The sequence below is a fragment of the Corylus avellana genome, chromosome 8 (assembly GCF_965113065.1).
Source record: "Corylus avellana chromosome 8, dhCorAvel1.hap1.2, whole genome shotgun sequence".
Taxonomy (NCBI): Eukaryota; Viridiplantae; Streptophyta; class Magnoliopsida; order Fagales; family Betulaceae; genus Corylus; species Corylus avellana.
In genome coordinates this window covers 4,408,711-4,427,599 of record NC_142497.1, presented here as the reverse complement: position 1 = coordinate 4,427,599, position 18,889 = coordinate 4,408,711, and the positions used below count along the sequence as shown (strand labels likewise).

The 18,889-nt window shown below is 35.5% G+C and overlaps 3 protein-coding genes and 1 non-coding gene across 4 annotated transcripts; 3 read left to right on the top strand and 1 right to left on the bottom strand.

The window, feature by feature from the left end:
* Positions 1–3,816: 3,816 nt before the first annotated feature.
* On the top strand, positions 3,817–5,161 carry LOC132164452 (F-box family protein). Its single transcript, XM_059574968.2, has one exon. It carries the CDS (start codon positions 3,916–3,918, stop codon positions 4,945–4,947), a length of 1,032 nt encoding a protein of 343 aa, XP_059430951.2. The 5' UTR covers positions 3,817–3,915; the 3' UTR covers positions 4,948–5,161.
* A 3,086-nt stretch (positions 5,162–8,247) lies between these two features.
* On the top strand, positions 8,248–10,295 carry PSAO (photosystem I subunit O). The gene is made up of 4 exons (XM_059574526.2): positions 8,248–8,418; positions 8,519–8,591; positions 8,705–8,884; positions 10,137–10,295. The coding sequence occupies exons 1-4, from the start codon at positions 8,313–8,315 to the stop codon at positions 10,225–10,227; spliced, it is 450 nt and encodes a 149-aa protein (XP_059430509.1). The 5' UTR covers positions 8,248–8,312; the 3' UTR covers positions 10,228–10,295.
* Positions 9,874–9,945, bottom strand: TRNAQ-CUG (transfer RNA glutamine (anticodon CUG)). The gene has a single exon. It is a non-coding gene; the product is annotated as a tRNA-Gln (tRNA).
* Positions 10,296–14,410: 4,115 nt separating the features above from the next.
* LOC132164434 (trichohyalin-like protein) lies at positions 14,411–17,622 on the top strand. The gene is made up of 3 exons (XM_059574946.2): positions 14,411–15,245; positions 15,427–15,549; positions 16,008–17,622. The coding sequence occupies exons 1-3, from the start codon at positions 14,814–14,816 to the stop codon at positions 17,373–17,375; spliced, it is 1,923 nt and encodes a 640-aa protein (XP_059430929.1). The 5' UTR covers positions 14,411–14,813; the 3' UTR covers positions 17,376–17,622.
* The last annotated feature ends 1,267 nt before the right edge of the window (positions 17,623–18,889 follow it).

Below are 18,889 nucleotides of genomic sequence, written 5' to 3'. Positions count from 1 at the left end.
TAACTCCTGGTCCCTACCCATAATAGTTTATGACTCCGTCCCTGGTGGCAGTGCTCATCCGCCATTGAATTTTTTCATTTTTTAATAAAGTCTAATACAATGGATGATGGTTACCGCCATATTAACCCAATGGAATGAGTTGAGTATGTAAAATTACTTTTACATATTAGATATCTGATAAATCCAAAACCTTTATTAAAAATTTTATGTTAAATCTAAAATGATTATAGAATGATCATCTTTGAATTATAGAATGATCATTCATTTTCAATATGCATGCTTCAATATGCCAATATAGTGCCTTTTGCAATTCTCAATTGTAAGCATATAAAATTTTAGGGCCGGGAAATACACCTGATCAATGAACTAACAAGCCATTTGCAGATAGTCCCCCAAATTATTATTTGTGACATTTGACCCCTATAAACTACCATTTTTCTTCCAATTTCCATGATCCTTTAATATTCGACGTTAAAATTGACAGAATGTTGTGCACGTGACTTAAACATGCGATTTTTTATACTTGAAATGTCAAATTTATACTCCAACTAAGGAAACAATATATATATATATATATAAAAAAAACAAGGTTGGAGAAATGGTTGGCCCACCCCAGAGGGCTATGGGGACAATTTGACCACCCCCAATGTCATTTTTCTAAGAGTGGTCGAATCACCCCTGATGGGGTGGTTCCGCTATCTTGTTACGGGTTTTATGGGATAATCGAAACATTCCCTATAGCTGCAAGAATGGTTGGACCACCTCCAAACTCTTTTTTTAATGACTAAACTATGCCTCAGCTTCAAGGGATGGTTTGGCCACCACCTAAGGGATCTTAGGGGTGTAGGTACAGTTGCGATTGTAGAGGTGGTTTGAGTAACCCCAAAGTTATTTTTTGCAAGTAACCTATAATGCCACCAATATGAACTAAATATGGTAATTAATTTAGAGTGTTAGTTGTAGTACTTTCAATTTAATTAACTTGTAATTAACTGGAAGTAGTACATTTAACAACAGTTACAAGAGCAAACATATCACACCATTGAGGAAAAAATATTAATGTAAACTATATAAACTAGTACATGAATGGTATATCTCACTCAAATAACAAAATCACAGCCCTTAATTAAAGAAAATCAACGGTACATGAATGTACCATTCATGAATGGTACTACATCGAGGCATTTCATGCCTAAATACACACATTGCCACAACAACAACACTTCTCATCAATCAACCAACCAAATGCATGAAATTTAACAAAACACTATGAATTTTACGGGTAACCCAAAATTTATGAGGGTGAGAAAGGGGATTTCCGTACGTTTTGGGGCATAAAATGCATAATGTGATGCATGGCAAATTGGCAATGAAGTCCTAAGTAACCTAATCACTACAAAAAAATCACTATTTTTTGACGCGCCAAATTTGGCGCCTAAGAAATTTCTGACGCACTAAATTTAGTGCATCAGAATTTTCTGACACACTAATTTGGCGCGTCAGAAAATTCTGACGTGTCCAACTGGCACGTTAGAATTTTCTGACGTGCTAAAAATAGTGCGTCAAAAAAAAAAAAAAAAAAGGGGTGGATTTTTGAAATTTTTTCCTCCTTATTTTCCCTCAATTTTTTTCCTCTTTTTATTCTTCTCTCCTCATTTATTTTCCCTACACTCTCTCTCTCCTCTCCTCTCTCTCTCCACGGCAGATCAAAGAAAGCAGAAGAAGGAGAAGAAAAAGAAAAGGAGAAAAGAAGAAGAAAAAGAAAGGGAGAAGAGAAGAAGAAGAGAAGCAGAAGAAAAAGAAGGGAGAAGAGAAGAAGAAGAGAAGCAGAAGGAAAAAAAAAAAAAGGAGAAGAGAAGAGAAGAGAAGAAGATTTTTTTATGTTTTTGAAGATTTGTTGGGTTTGTTAGGTTTTTGATTTTTCAGATTTGGTTTTAAAATCTTCTCTGCAGAGAAACGAGTGGTGCAGAGAAACCACCACTCAATAAATTACACCAAAAAAAAAAAATACATTTTTTAATTGGAAAAAAAAAAATTCCAGAAAAAATTAAAAAAAAATTATTATTTTTAATTAATTTTTAAATTTCCTGACGTGTCAATTTTGACACGTCAGGAAATTTTTGACGTGCCAAAATTGACACATCAGAAAATTCTGACGTGCTAAACAGTAACACGTCAGGAAAAAAAATTTCCTGACACTTATGCCTCTGACATTCAACACACGTTAGGAGTGCCACGTCAAAAAACTCCGGTGAGAAAAAAATTGTTTTTTTTTGTAGTGAATGCATATTCTCACAACCAATCTCAAAGCCCATCAACCACGCATACACCAAAGATTTAACCCCAAAAAAAAAAAAACTAATTTTTTCTCCGAAATTGCAAAATCAAAGGAAACCAAGAGAAATTGAACGGAACACACACACCTAGACGGGTTTCTAGGCCTATTTACATGGTGGGTGACGCTAAGATCCGGCCATACATGGTGGCTACCATTGGATTTGGGTGGAAGAATATTGGTGACTCCCTTGATATCTACTCTTTTAAGACTTTTATCTCCGATGTATAAAATTTAATTTATACCATAAAATAAATATTCTCCATTTTAGACTATTCACGCATTAAAAGACAAGAATTATTAACACCCTATGTCGGTAGTGCCATGAGATATATATGTGATATGATAATGCGTGGCGTAGCAATCTAGCTCTCCATGACAGCAGAAAGATTCAAAATAGATTAATCATCGATTAAGAGATAATTAAGGGAGTCACATAAAAGCAACTCATTAATTAATATTATAGTCACAGCAGCCAATGTTAATGACAGAAACATGCATGAACATGGTCATTTTTTGTGATGCAATATACGGCTAGCTATTTTGTCACATGAAAAATCTGTCTTTTTGCTTGTGTCGTTGAACCTTGTGGCCAAGCATTAATAAACGTGACATCTTTCGTCGCCTCTATCCCAAATCCTTGGCCCCACGCATATATATATATTAGCTGATAATTAAAGTCACTTTAATTATGATAATAACAAAATTTCTTCCTAAAATAAAGTTGATAATAGGATGCACATGCAGGCGGCTCAAGTTAATTGATAACCCGACCGACTTTTTGTCTTACCGGCCTGAGCCTGAGCCTGAGCCTGAGTAGAAAAAGCCATTTTGAAAACGTTAATCTAGCAGGACCACCTTTTAACTCCCAAAAAAAACTCCAGAAATTAAGCCAAAGAAGACTAGAGGCCTTACTTTAATAAGGTTATATGATCGTCAAAAATAGCCTCCTATAACCTTTCATTTCAAGCAATTTGGTCTAAGATTCTAGCTAGTAATAAAGATATGATGTTGAATAAATTATATATATATATCTAACGACTTATATATATATATATATATATATATATATATATTAGTGCACCTACCTCATTTGTTTTTCTTCTTCTTCTTCTTCTTTAGTACTCGATTAGATCTGTTTTCCCTTCATAGATTAATAGGCTATAGCCTAATTAAGTTCCATGTAATATAATATTGGATGATCCAATAAGTAAATTCACAAACGGAGCCTATATTTATTTTCCACTCGATATCTTTATTTCCTAATTTTAGAAAGTCAAACTGATAGTTATATATCGTTGCATGAAATTAAGTGGATGTTTCCTACTTAATTATAAACAAATAATAATTAATTAATTAATTTTTTTTTAAAAAAAGTGGATGTTTCCTAACAAAAGAAAAGAAAAAGGTTGGTTGAAGCACAATTGGTAGAAGCCATTGTTGACTCTTACATGGTTTGACTGTTTCCTTCCTATCCATACACCATTTTATTTTTCGTAGTTTGACTCTCTCTATAAAATCCTCTGTTTGCTTTAAACAAAGAATCAAAACAAGCATTTCTGGAAATAGAGTTATCAGCTATGGCTTCTTGTTCGACAGCCGCGCCTCTCACAACCGTCGATCAAGGCGGTGGCACTGCGATCTCGACCGTCCATCCCGACATCATCCAGACCCATATCCTCACCCGACTCGACGGCCCCACTCTCGCGTCCGTCGCGTGCGCGTCGTCCCAACTGCACGCCCTCTCCACCGAAGAAAAACTCTGGCGGGACATCTGTTTCGCCACGTGGCCCTCTATCGACCACCCGCGTGTCTGCAACGTCATCTCCTCGTTCCCATCCGGACACCGCTCCTTTTTCTCGGATTCATTTCCAGCCCTCGATCACCGGTCTCCGGCGCCGAAGAATTCCCACCGTCAATCTCTCCCGTCGGAGCTAATATCCGCCGTCGATATTCACTACAAGCACGAGCTTATCTTCTCCAAAGTCCAAGAGTCCGACGCCGAGACCGAGTGGTTCCTCTGCTCGCCTTTCCGGGTCGACCTACTCGACGAGAAAGAATCCGTTCGAACGCCGATACGACACGCCGGAGAGAGCGAAGCGTGGCTGAAGCACCTTGAGGAGAACTTGACCCTGAGCTGGATCGTCATCGACCCGGCCCGAAATTGCGCGGCGAATGTGTCCAGCCGGAGACCCGTGTCGGTGAAACGGCACTGGTTGACCGGCGAGATACAGCTCCGGTTCGCGACGATCATGGCGGGCGAAATGACCCCGACTTCGTCGGAGTTGGTGCAGTGCGGGATGGTGGTCACGTGCGGGGGGAAGGTGGGAGGGGAGCTGCAGGTGAGGGAGGTGAGCTTGCAGATGGAGGACATGGAGGGGAAGTATATGAACGGAAGGGACAGTTTAGTAATTTTGCAGGCCGCCATGGAAACCGGGAAGAGAAAGAAGGAGAGGAGAGGTGAAGGGAAAGAGAGGTTCGAAGAGTATTTGGAGATGAAGAGGGAGAGAAGGGAGAGAAGGCAGAAGAGCGAGAGGGCTTTGGACTTGTTATGCATTTTCACTGGGATTACCATTTTCGTGGCCTTCTGGTCCTTCGTTTTGTTCAGATAAGGAAACCCGTTAGTTCTACAGTCATTACAGTTGATATCAGTACGTACGTACAGCAAAGAAAAAGTATATTCATTATTTGATTAAATTTATTCACGAAAAATGATTATTAAGTGCATGCATTAATGCAGTAATTGTAAGATATATCTTGATGACATTTGGTGATTTTCTCACCATTAATTGTATCATTAATTTAATAAACCATTTTATTAGTTTATTTAATTTGTAGTATTTCATTGTGGATTGGACTGTAAAAGGGATTTGAGTTTACTGGAAGATGCCATACGTATAAAATCTGCTTGATGATAAACTACAATTTTAAAGGTAAAACTGTAATTTTGCTAAATGTTTAATTGAATTAAAATTTTTTTTTACATTTTAAAATTGAAAACCCCAACTGGCCCTGAATCGAATCACATTCAAAGTAATTCACAACAAAAATAATAATAATTACACTTCCTAGAATTAATCCTATTGCTTCCAACTACCAAATATTAATCAAAATAGTGTTGTATAATAATAATACTAGTCTTTCTTGTAGATCGAGGGGAAAGTTTAAGTTTCAAGCCATTAATTATAAGCATAGAACTGGAATTTCTAGATAGAAAGAGTATAATAAATTTTTATTATTTTCTTAAACCAATATCAAATATTGTGAAAAAAAAAAAAAAAAATTTTAAAAAAAATCTGATTTTACTTCATACTTCATACAATTTATTTTTCTTCTTTCTTCTTCTTGTTTAACGTCATGCCCCTTGATTAATTAAAACGTACATGTTTATTTCTTCGTTAGACACATCCATGCATTATTTGATTAAAACATATTGAAAAGGATATGTATTAATATATGCGTGAAGTAAAACAGAATGCTGGGCAAATTTTTTTTTATTTTTAATATTTTAATAAATAAATAAATTTTGCCTGGCGTGTTTAGCACGCCGGCATTGTCTGTATCACGACCCATTAATATATGCGAGTCATTAGTTAATGAGTCACAATATATATCCTTTTCAATATGTAGTTAATTACTGCAAAATCAGCAGATTAATGCTTAATTTGGATAAAGGATAAGGATATATAGTGATGACTCTCGAGTCTAATCCAGGACAATTGTTACCAGGGTATTGGACTTTGAATTAGTCCACCCTAAATATATGTTACGTGTTAACATTTTATACCCAAAAATTTGAGCATTTTTTCAATAAGGTTCTTGAAATTATAGAAGAAATATTGACACTATTGAGTCTGTTAATTTCTAGTATTAACAGAATCTTCTTCATTGATAAAATATATCAGACAAGACCAGGTTGTTCACTGATTACAATACCATAGATACAATTTAGAATTTCTAGTATTAATATGTTGAGATGAAATCTAATTTTATTGTACAAATATCTCACAATGTTGATATAGCAGTCCCAATTAATTTTTGAATTAGTCAATATTAAAAAATAAATATTGATTGAGACTTTCAGATCAGTCTTATGCAATAGTTATAAAATAAATATGCGGTACGTGGCATTTCTCCAAAAAGAGAAATGATAAAAATTATTCTCTTAACTATCTTTCAATTATCTCCGGCCGTACAGTGAACGGGTGAATATACCACTGAATTTTTGTGGGATCTAATGAGTAAATATGACATGAGATATCATTAATTTGTGTTATCATCCGACATTTTCTCATTCAAAATTTATTTTATGTTGTTTATTTATTATTCGAATTGACTAGGTGGCCCCTAATTAAGAGAAAAGGTGTGAGACGAGATACTTTTCGGATTGTAGCATGCAACTAGCTAGTTGGACCATGGGAGAAAAAAATGAATGGGAAATATTAGACTGGTCCAATTGAGAAATATATATTGGCTTTTGGTTGAAACTTTCATAAAGTAAAATAACAAAATAGCCTTATCTAGAAACATAGATTTTTATTTATTTATTTGTTTGCAATTTTATGAAATTATAATACAATCTGCAATTATTTTAATTAGATATCAACCTCTATTGAATTTAGAATAGTAGACACTGATTTCCTTTAAGGCACTAAATAAATGTGATATCGATGGGGGAAGACTCTCTCTAGTAGTTGATAGGGGAGACTGCAAATGTCATTGTTGATTCCGTCTCTCTCATCCCGGCCAGTCTCCTCCAATTGGGAGACTCGAAAAATACAGAGAAATGTCAACTTCTGCGCTTATTATGTCGTGTATTGGGCTATGGTCAGACCTCATTCTGGCTGCATTCCCACTTACTTTTTTCTCAATCATCTCTCCCCATTGGCAAAGATCCACCTCCCCCTTAATTTCAGTTTTCTGTTTCCTTGTTTTTTTTTTGTTTTTTTTTTTTTGAAGTAATTTTCTGTTTACTTCCTTGTTGTAGTTTGTTGGTTTGTCTGGTTTTTATTGAAAGTCGGTTTACAAGAAAAAAGAAAAAAAAGAAAAAAAAGAAAAGAAAAGAAAAGAAAAACAAAGATAGGGGACCTTTGGAAAAAGCTTGAAATGAAAAATATTAAAGTGGTAGCCACAATTGCACCTACGGATATGGTTATGTAGAAATACAGTGGTGTTTAGAGGAGATTTAATTTTGCTTGTCGAAAATGTGGTAGAAGCTCTTGAGGATCTCTACACCGCAGTACAAAAAGACGAGCATCAAGATGAAAGATAGTAGAGAAAATTTCACTTAAACCCGAATTGTCATCACTTTTGTAATGTCTCATCTAAAATTCAATTTCTCTCAATTTAGTGTATTCATCTTTCAATTGTTTGTTATCTCATCCTCCGTTAACTTTTCCCAAAATACCTCCATTTGTTTTAGGAAGAAAAAAAATAAAATTGCAAAGATGAAGCTGTTAGTCAAAATTTAACGGTATTTGGAAAAATAATCATGCCTCAACCTTTGCAAAAAAATTTAAATATTTTTTCTTTAAAAAAATGAGTATTTGGAAATCTTTTTGGAATTTAACGGAACGGATGACATTAAAGAAAATTACAAAAAATGTGACAATTCATGAGATTAAGTTCACTATTCCTTTCTTTTTCTTTTTCTTTTTTCTTTTTAATTTTTGTATTTTATAAATAAGTATTTCAAAAAAATATCTTCAACCCTACTCTAACTACAAGTAGTCACGGCCACGCTGGCATGTGAACTTAATATTCCCCTCATTATCTCAGTATGAAGATCAAACGCAGACCCCACTTTATCCATAGAACTCCGACGTGGCACAATGTGATTGAACTGCAGCCCATCCATGCAATCTATCTCCACAAAATCTCCATCACAATCCACAAAGCCAATGGCTAGCTACCACCATGCAATTACATTTCCGAGCACCCCACTCTCTTCAGCTTCACCAAAACCCTCCTACTAAAAATGGCTGCAACCTTTGCCACCGCTTCAACCGTCGTAGGCCTTGGCACCTCGTCCTTGTCATCCCCTTCTCGGCTCTCCGCCGCTAAGACCACACGCCTCACTTCAGGTGCTATATATATATATATATATAATTATTGTTATTATTATTATTATTCTTATTATTTATTGTATAAACATATAGTTTTTTTTTTTTTTTTTTTTTGAAGGTTTTGTGAGGTCTTCTGTGGGTGTTAGGAATCCTCTGAGGCAGGCTGGTGCATCGGGAGGAAAGTTTACTTGGTAAGTAGTACTGGGGGTGAATCTGATTTGGTTTTAACTGATCAAGACCGTTGGCTTTTCTTGATGATGATGATGATGGTTGACTTTTTGTTGGGTTGTATTATTTGGGGAAGTTTTGAGAGGGATTGGCTGCGCACGGATCTGAATGTAATTGGATTTGGGTTAATCGGATGGTTAGCGCCATCCAGCATTCCTGCAATCGACGGCAAGAGTTTGACGGGGCTTTTCTTTGAAAGCATTGGAACGGAGCTCGCCCACTTTCCCACCCCTCCTGCTCTCACTTCTCAGTTCTGGTGAGCCGTACCATTCCATTTTACTTCTGTTTTAAATCTTTTAAATTTTTAATTTATAGAAATCTTTCATTTTTTATGTTTAATTTTTTTATTTATTTTATTTGTACTATTCTATGCTTGTATTAATTTTCTTAAGAATAAGAATTGATTTCCAAGTGTGCCATGTGGAATTTAGGGTAGGTTTGGTGCACTGGAACAATGATTTCGGAGAAATATAAAGAGAAATGCTAAAGACCAATAAGTTTCTCATGTTTTGTTCATATTTTCCTATAAATATAATAGATGAACCAATAAATTTTTATGGTCCACCATTAACTTATGTAGACCCCACATAAGTCCGCAAATATAATGGTTGATTTGTAAGATGAGTCCTAGTCGATTAATTAGTTGGATGTCGGATCAAGTTTTGAATGATAATTGCTGAGCAGACTTGTATTTGCTACCAATTTGCTGAAGAAACTAAACCCAAAACTTTTTAAGATCATGTTTGGAATTATGTTTAAAAAATAGAGTTTTTAAGTCATTTGAGATTATGTTTGAAAAATAGAGCTTTTAAGTCAAAAATAACTTTTGCCAAAAGTGTTTTTTAGCCATTTTTAAGTTTTTTTGACCCTTAAAGCTTTTTATTTTTTTTATTAAACGAGTATTTTTTTTTAAAAAAAAATGACTATTTGAAAATTAAAAGTACTTTTAAGCCTCTCAAACGCAAGCTTAAAGATGCCTTAAATATCTCAAATTACAAGGAAGGAAGAGTTTGCTTCGAAAGTGCTTTTTCTTTTTCTGGTTGGGGCTTGAGGCAGCTAGATTGGCCCAACTCGAACATTCCTGAGCCTATTCCTAGATACCAAACGTGTGCTAATTAAAGCCCGACCCAGTATTGGCTAGGTCAAGCTGGGTCGGGCTTGAATGCTGTAGTGTTTTGGAAGTTGGGAACAAAAGCTGGTTAATGACCAAAAATAGAAAAAAGTAAAAAGAAGAAAACAAAAAAAAGGTCCCACCGAGATTTGAACTCGGGTTACTGGATTCAGAGTCCAATGTCCTGACCACTAGACCATGGGACCGCTGTGGAACTTATTTAGAGATTTTTCTTTTAGAACTATGGTTGAAGGCTCACAATGTTGTGCCGACTATTATTTAATTTTTTATGGAAATTAAAAATTAAATATAAATCGTTTTCTTCCGACACCTAATCCAAATTGATATTAATTATCTTGATTTGACAAAAATCTAACCCATCGGGTTTTGTGTGCAGGTTGTGGTTGATTACGTGGCACTTTGGACTGTTCGTCGTGCTTACTTTTGGGCAAATTGGGTTCAAGGGAAGGACCGATGAGTACTTTTGAAGTCTCTCTCTCTGTGTACCCACCAAACCTGTCTAATCTATTTATGATTTCAACGACCTTTTCACTTTCTTCCCTCTGTTCATAAGAAAAACTGTCTATTGTTTGTTTCTACCATTTATATATATATATATATATATATATATATGCATCTTCTTTCCACCTTTACTAAAACAATTAATCCATTCCCGCTCACTTCTCATTTGAATTCTTCAAACAATTTTACTGCTTTTGTGCCTTTCAAAAGGATTAATTTATGAACGGAGAAGGATGATTGAGGCATGAATGAATGATCAACCAAAACAATGCTTTTCTTTGAACGCCAAAGAAATAGGAAGGAGGACAAACATTTGCTTATTAAACCCGAGTGTAATCAAAACCCACAAATTTGACGAATCGAACACGAAATTAGTGACTTAGAATTGGTGAGTTTGATCGTTTAATTAAATGGGTCAAGTTAATGTTGATTTATATTGTCTTTTACCCATGTCTTATCATGACCTGAACTTGATACGCGACATTTACGGCTGACAATTTTTAACACAACTCACAAATTCGACATACAATGAGCGAATTATAGTTTAAGAATTTGACCCATTTAATTAAATGGGTCGTGGTATGGTTAACCTATATAGCCTTATATATATGTCTTGATACGACTCGAATTCAACATGCAAATATGAATTACCATCCTAATTATAACGAAAAATAAAATTTCAAAACGTTTTTTTCGAAAGCAGTCCCTCAAAAATAAAAGTAAGAATCTAAAGTCTGCATGAGAAAATAAAAAACATGTGTCTAGTACACACATGCATTGGCATACTCGAGAACTACACAGTAGAAATTAGATCTAGATAGAGTTTGAACACTTTGGACATCTATTGAAATGATCAGTTAGAATTATGTTTAACAATAAAACGAATTAATAATATTATTTAGTAAACTGTTATACAATTGAGTTTATTTATTTATTTATTTTTTTTTACAAATGCTGGTCCAAAAATTAATTTTCACTACTACGTTATCAAATTGTATGACAGTCGTATAACAAGATACTAAATATCATTACATGCATTATATGTTGTTGTATGTAACATCAATTCTTCCAAAAGTTAACATTTTTTCTCACTTGTAGGATCAAACAATACGTGACATATTTCAATCACGGGTGAAATCAAACAGTATAAAAAATATTTTAATTGAAATAGAGAGTAAATTATGTTAGAATTAGGTACCCGCACCTCTCAACAGTTTAAACAATTCAATCATTCACTTAGATATTAAAACCACACTTTTAGAGCACCTGGGGCTGGAAGACTACAACTTTTTTTTCTCCTCATAGCCTTTTTCATTTTCAGCTTGATATGCATTGAATAGAAGCTATGAAATTGAGGGGTTTGTTTAGGGCTCAAAATCCAAGTGATCCATGGACCACCATGAATCCAAGAGAATGCAACAACACTGAATACGATGGGTGGCCCATGGATCACCCTATTTCTGTGTGTATTTTTTAAGGGCAAAGGGGGAGGATCATGTGACCAAATGGAAAAGAATTGCAGGTGGTAGGGCCTGGATGTAGCAGGACGTGGGTGTTTCTATGGAAAAGTTCCAAATCCAGCGATGATACGAGATACCCCCAACCAATCCCTAAGATTGAGCTGGTTTCAATGGCCCCACCTCGTGCTAAGAGATTGATTGATTGAGTTAAAGGAGTGAGATTCATTGGGCATCCACTAAGATGGTCCACTTTTATTTACTCCCTACTTTAAGACTCCTCCAAACCCATAATTTGTAAGATGGAGGACGTTGAGAGGGACTCGTTTTGGGTGGGTGGACAAGTTGTTTTCGAGCAGGTGAACCTTGTAGCCTCCGTTTTTAGGAACGGTTCAAATTATTAGCAATTCAAATCTCTAAATACATAGATGAGTTTTTATGAACGCCTCTGATAAAATAACCTAGATCATGGAACGAAAGATGAGTAAAAAATTTGGCTTTTTTGTTTAAAAAAAAAAAAAATTTCTACCCAACCACTATAAGTAGTAACCACTCACATACTACATTTTGGAAATAATCACAACCAAACATGAGAAATGCACACACAATAATGAAAACAAGAGAAAGGTTTAAGATTCTTACCCCTTGAGCTCCAAGGATATTCCAAGTTACATTTCTCCTCCTTTTTTTTCTCTTTTCTTCTTTCTCTCTCTAGAGGATGAGTGTGAAATGAGGGCAAAAGGTTGGCTAGGGTTTTTAAGCCCTAGCCTTCATGTTTCTGTATTTTGAATGCATCTAAGTCGCATGGAGGAATGTTTGTGTTTGAACGGTTTGTGTCTCGTTCGAACAAGAGTTTAAAATTATTTAAGACGTGGCACATTCAAATAGCATTCAAACGTGTTGTCTCGTTCGAATGAGTTGTCTTGTCTGAACATGACTCGAGACATTTGAATGTGAAACCTTATCCAAATTTTCCTACGTGTTTTAAACTTTGTTTCTTTTCTTTACGTTCCAATCTCATCATGCCTAATCTCTCCTTAATCATAGACCCTACACATTTTTTTGCCCTAATCTTGCTTCTCCTAATTGTTAAATTGTGTTGATTTATTTTCAATTGCTACTTGTTCGAGCGGGGTGTTACATCATAGGGTTAAACCATGATTTTGAAAGGACACAAAATATTAGATCTAATTATATATGTTTTATGACACAGTGTCATGTCATTATGGTCAATATTTTGTTTTGTTGTATAAATTGTATCTAATAGTATATATGGTGTCACGTCATTAAAATTTTAAATGCGTGGCAACATATATACTATTACGTATATGAAATTTACTTTAAATCATAAAATAAATCCTCTCTATTTTATCTAAAATGAATCTTAAAATATTTATATAAGATATATCGTCGAATTTACTGCTTTTTGTTTTTCAATCGAGAATATGCTGTTCGACTTACCAAAAAAAAAAAAGAAGTTCCAAATCTAAATGTAATTATGAATTAATGCAACTCATGAGACCAAATTAGAAAGATGAAACATCGTCCAAGTATGTATCAGTACTTAATTGTTTTTGTTTTGTTCTTGTTTTAAGACAACAATTGACTGTATGCTTGGAGTTACCATGATATGATATGCTAGGAGACAACTTCCTGTATATATTATAATATATAGTTTGAATAATTCTTTTCAGCTTTTAAATCATTATGCAATCATACTTGACCCGGCAATTAAAGTTTAAGAAAGATGAAAACGGGTTGGCCCAATTCATCACTCAAAAAGTTAATTAACAATATATATACTTTGGTCCTTTTTTTTTCTTCTTCCTTTTTCAACGTATTGTTAGGTATCATTTAACGATAATAAATGCTTTGGTACCGAATCCCTGTCAGGCTACCAATGAATACAGTGAAACTTAATTATGTCTCTATTTGTATATTTTTTTTTTCTACCAAAATAAGGCCTGGCACGTTATACGAAATGCAAATTCAACGTGAGAATAATTTTCTCATTAAATTATGAAATATAATTTATTTTAGACGATTAAATGAGATAAATGATTGAGATTTCTGAATTTAAAAATTTAAAATTTAAAATAAATTATAAGAAATTTCTTAGTACAAAATTAAAGAGTTAAAGTTGACGAATGTAATTTGTTTAATCTTATGTTCATGTCTCGTAACGCACACAAATGAATTGATTTCTATTGCCTGATTTTTACAATTTAACGTTCTTTTTTTTTGAAGGAAAATTATTCTTATCTCATTAATAGAGGAATCAAGAGCATTAAAACTCTTACAATTCAACGTTGTACTTGTATGATCCATGCTGTTTCCCTCACCCTTGTAAAGTTGTAATGAGAACGTGGGGTTCTTCCAATTTGTGAATAATCAAGTTATTAATTAAAATACTGCAAGATATGCGGTGGCGAAAACCAAAAGAACATTCCAGGTGACAGATTAGGGGGATTAATAAATTAATAAACCATGACAAAATAAATAATTAATTAATTAATTAAGAAGAAAAAATACGCAGAACCTAGTCAAGATTCTGACCGTCCAATTCCATGGATCACATGCACGTCCCTGATTGATTGCACTTTGGCTCACGTGTCTGCCACGTCGTCTTATCGTCTTTTAAAACCAACCCAACAACGTTGAACGTATATAGAAGAGAAGAAGGCTTCTGAGACTCTCATCCTCCCCCACCTATCTCTTTCTCTCTTTCCATCACACTCTGCTTTTCACTGTATTTTCCCTCTCAAGATTTCTGAAACAAAGCAAAAGTTCCTCCATTGCAATCAAATCCGAGTCCACATTCCATTTTTGACACTTGTTAAAAGGTCATCAGATCTTTTAAAGACTTCCGAATGCTCCAGAGGGGGAATCTTTGACAGCCACTTTTCTTTGCTAAACTCAAGACCAACAGCCCCGAACTTACCAAACATAAAAGGGATCAGCATCAATGTACCCTCCATGAAGCTTTTAATAGCAGCCCAAATCTTGAAAATCTTGAAAATCCCACAATTGGGTCTTCAAGATTCTCGGTGAACATTCTCGTACGATTTTGTTTTTTTTTTGTTTTTTGTCCTATAATGTCTTGGCAAAACCACAACTTGGAGGGAAAGACAGGGAGGGTGTGCAAGATCAGAAAGCGAGGCTGTTCGTCGTCGTCGTCGTCTTCGTTGGTGCGTAAATACCGATTCAAGCGGGCGATTCTGGTCGGGAAGCGAGGCGGGTCGAGCACGCAGGTGCCGACGTGGAAGACAAGCGCGAGATCGAGATCGAGATCGCCTTCGTTGGCTATGGAAAACGCAGAATTTCCCAAGCTTCCGGCTTCTAAAGGTGGCGGTGGCAGAGGGAAGGAAGTGTCGGTGTCCGCGAGGAAACTGGCGGCCACCTTGTGGGAAATCAACGAGGTTCCTTCCCTGCAAGAGAAGAATCATAAGAAAGAAGTTACAAGCCGAGAGAGAGCGGCTAAATTGTCCCACCAGTTGTCAGATCCATGTCGTAGTCCTATTTCAGAGGTTGATTTTGTTTCACTTTTGGACTTTGATTTTTAGATTTAGGAATTGGCATTAAGATTTGCATTTAATTTCTTTTTCTCTCCCATTCAATTGGATCTTGTAAATGCATTAGTTGGGGAAGTTTAACAGTGGTTGCATTGAAGTAACTTTTGTTGTTTACCTATTTGTGGAAACTCTGCAGAGGATGGAGCGATCTGGAGGAGGTAGTCAGCAGAGAAGAATATCCGCCATTTCTCACAAGCTCCAGCTGACTGACTATTGTTTGGCAGGATTGGACTCCACCAGCCATGCTAGTTTGATCGAGGTAGACCAACACTGTTCATTTATGACATGTTGGGTGTCATTTTGAAAAGCCCTTTTTTTTTCTTTGTTTTTTTTTTTTTTTTGGAGAAAATAAATACGAAAGTGACAGAGATATCAAAGTCAGTCTCCAAACTTTTTCCTTAAGAGTGGTCCATTTGAACAGATCTCCGCATTGTCATTTTCAACCGTTTTCCTGGTGAAGTGAAAAAAGTAGCCGCAGAGAGAAAGAGAGAGAGAGAGAGAGAGAGAGAGAGAGGAAATAGTTGGTATCACCACCATTTCAATTTCTAAAGCTTTTTTTCTCTATAATTTTCTCTGATTATGTTGACATGTGTGACATTTTAGAGCTTACTTTCAATATTTGTTATTTGTGAGGTATATGTATTGAATCTTGATAACATGTTAGGATGAATAGTCTTTGATTGTTGTTAGTAAGAAGGATATGCTTCACAAATGCAGATGGAAAGCCATTCTCTGGGGAAGACTCACCGTAAATGTTCAGCTGGAATCCAAACCCGTTTAAAAGAGGTCAGCAATGGCCTAAACACATCTAAGGAGCTTCTAAAAGTTCTGAATCATGTTTGGGGTCTTCAAGAGCAGACTTCATCAGGAATATCGGTGCTCTCGGCCCTGCGAATCGAGCTCGATCGAGCACGCAACCAGGTGGACCAGTTGATCCGCGAACAAAGGTCTAACCGTAATGAGATTGAGTACCTCATGAAACATTTTGCAGAAGAAAAGGCAGCCTGGAAGATGAAGGAAAGAGATAGGATTCTTGATGCCATAGCATGCATGGCAGAAGAGCTTGAGGTTGAGAAGAAGCTAAGAAGACAGACAGAGAGATTGAACAAGAAGCTTGGTAAAGAACTTGCAGATACAAAAGCATCCCTGTCGAAGGCAATGAAGGAGGTTAAGAGGGAGAAGCGGGCAAGGGAGATTTTGGAGCAAATTTGTGATGAGTTAGCCAGAGGTATTGGTGAAGACAGGGCTCAAGTAGAAGAACTAAAGAGAGAGTCGGCAAAAGTTCGGGAAGAAGTGGAAAAGGAAAGGGAAATGCTTCAGCTAGCTGATGTGTTGCGCGAAGAGAGAGTCCAGATGAAGCTCTCAGAAGCTAAGTATCAATTTGAGGAGAAGAATGCTGCCGTAGAAAAGCTTAGAAATGAGCTTGAGGTGTACTTGAAAACCAAAGGAGGTAAAGAAAATTCTGATGCCTCTCCAAAGTTTGAAAAGATCAAGGAGCTTGAGGCTTACTTGAAGAAGATCAATTTTGGGTCATCTCAAAATGCAGAGAAAGAAGAGGATGAAGGGGAAGTGGCAGATGGAGAAGACTCAGGTGAAAGCGATCTTCATTCCATTGAATTAAACATGGACAATACCAGCAAGAGCTATAAATGGTGTTATGTTCATGAAGATGATGCTCAAGATGATTCAAGAAAGGTTTCAGTTGATAAAGAATCAAAAGGGCGGAAGTCTCTTTCTGAGAAAATTCAATGGGGAAGCATTTGCTTTAACAGGGGAACTTCCAATGGGGATGACTTTGGTTCAAAATCTCGGGAAAATTCAGACAGGTTTGATCAGGAAAGATTATCTGAGATGCTTTCACAAGCTCAAACACAACAAGATCATGATGATGAAATTAGAAGATCTAGATCTCTTTTGGGTCTTAGTGACCGCATTTTATCTGGTTCAAAAATAGCTTTCACAAGATCCTTGCCTTTTCAAGATCCTGGAAATGATGCTTGGGAAAGTTCAATGGTGTTGCAGGGAGATGATTTGAAGCCAGATGTAGCAGGAACAAGAGGCCAGCGGATGCCAGACTTAAACTAGTTCGACACAATAAACATTTCTCGATTATTATTTTCTTCATGGCTCATCTGACCTATATATGCATTGCTTGCGTGTTCTTGAAGGCATTCAAAGCATCCTCATAGCTCATCTGTTTGTCTTGATGAATTGCCGATATATAGAAAGCAAAAATGTAAATATCTTCTCATACGAATTAAGTTGTACGGACCTAGCTCAATTCATCTGTACAAAGCTTGCTATATGCCAAGGGTACCTGAATTTTGCAGTATGTTTTCACTTGTAGTGTGTTCTTTGTAGCCTTCATTAGAGGAAAATCTTCATTCTAATTAAGTTGGATGTTAATCAAAGTCGTATTTTATGTGTACAAGAATTCCATGAGTTTCTTTTGAGTGATTAGAGAATGTTGATTAGGGGAATCTGAAAATGGTTTTGATTTATTTGAGAATTCAATGAGAGAAAAGTAGACCTCCAGGGTGACCGGGAGAGTGATACTCGGAGAGTCTTTCAGCGAGATCATAATATAGTATGTTGCGTGTTGGAGAGTCTTTACATTCACCCGTGTTTATCCTCAAGGCAAAGTATTCATATCAGGCTCAGCAAATTTACTCTCAAATTTAGCTTAGAAACTACTCACTTTTTTAAAGTATCTATATTTCACCATCTATTTTAGCTATTCATTTTCACTCAATAATCATACTTTTTTAATTTTTTTTTCTTAACCGCCATATTTTTAAAATTTAATCTTTTTCTAATGGTCATATTTTTTAAAATTTGTCTGTTCTAACAATCATATTTAAAAAAAATCGTATTTTCCCAATGGTTATCATTTTCTTTCTAATTTTCATTCACCTCAACCCAAGTTTCTTTTCTATTCGATCTCAGTTTTTTCTCGACCCAAGTTTCTTATTTATTTGATTTTAAAAAAAAAAAAAGAAAAAGAAAAAAAGAGAGGCCAATAATATACATGTAGGTAGGTTGGACACCATTTAAAGGGTGGGTATGCATGGTAGAGGAGTGACATGCAGTTTGAAAAGATTCTTAAATTGTCATTGTTTTTTTATTTTTCTTTTGTTTTCCAGTAAAATTGATATTGTACTTCTTGTGATTGATCTTACTGGCACAAAGTGATTGCCCAACGGTAAGACGTTTGAGGAATGGAGAAAATTATTGTCGTTATAATGTTATGTAGACCCTACAATACGTCTTGATTGCTGCCCTAGTTTTAAGAAAGAAATCCAGAGGGGGTCTTTAATTTGAAAGGGTGGTCGGACTATGCTTTTAAGGTGGATGGCCACCCTATAAATATGATTGGGTGGACGAACAACCCCTTTTACCTTAAGAAGATGATCGACCACTCTCTTAGAGTATATTTTTGGAATTGCGTTTGAGAAATAGTCTTTAAGTCAAAAAATACCTTTTTTTTAAAAAAAAAAATTATTAATTTTTTAAGCTTTTGTCTTATTAAGCTTTTTGAATGCTTAAAAACGCTTTTAATTTTTTACCAAACGAATATTTTTTTTCTTTGAACTGATTTT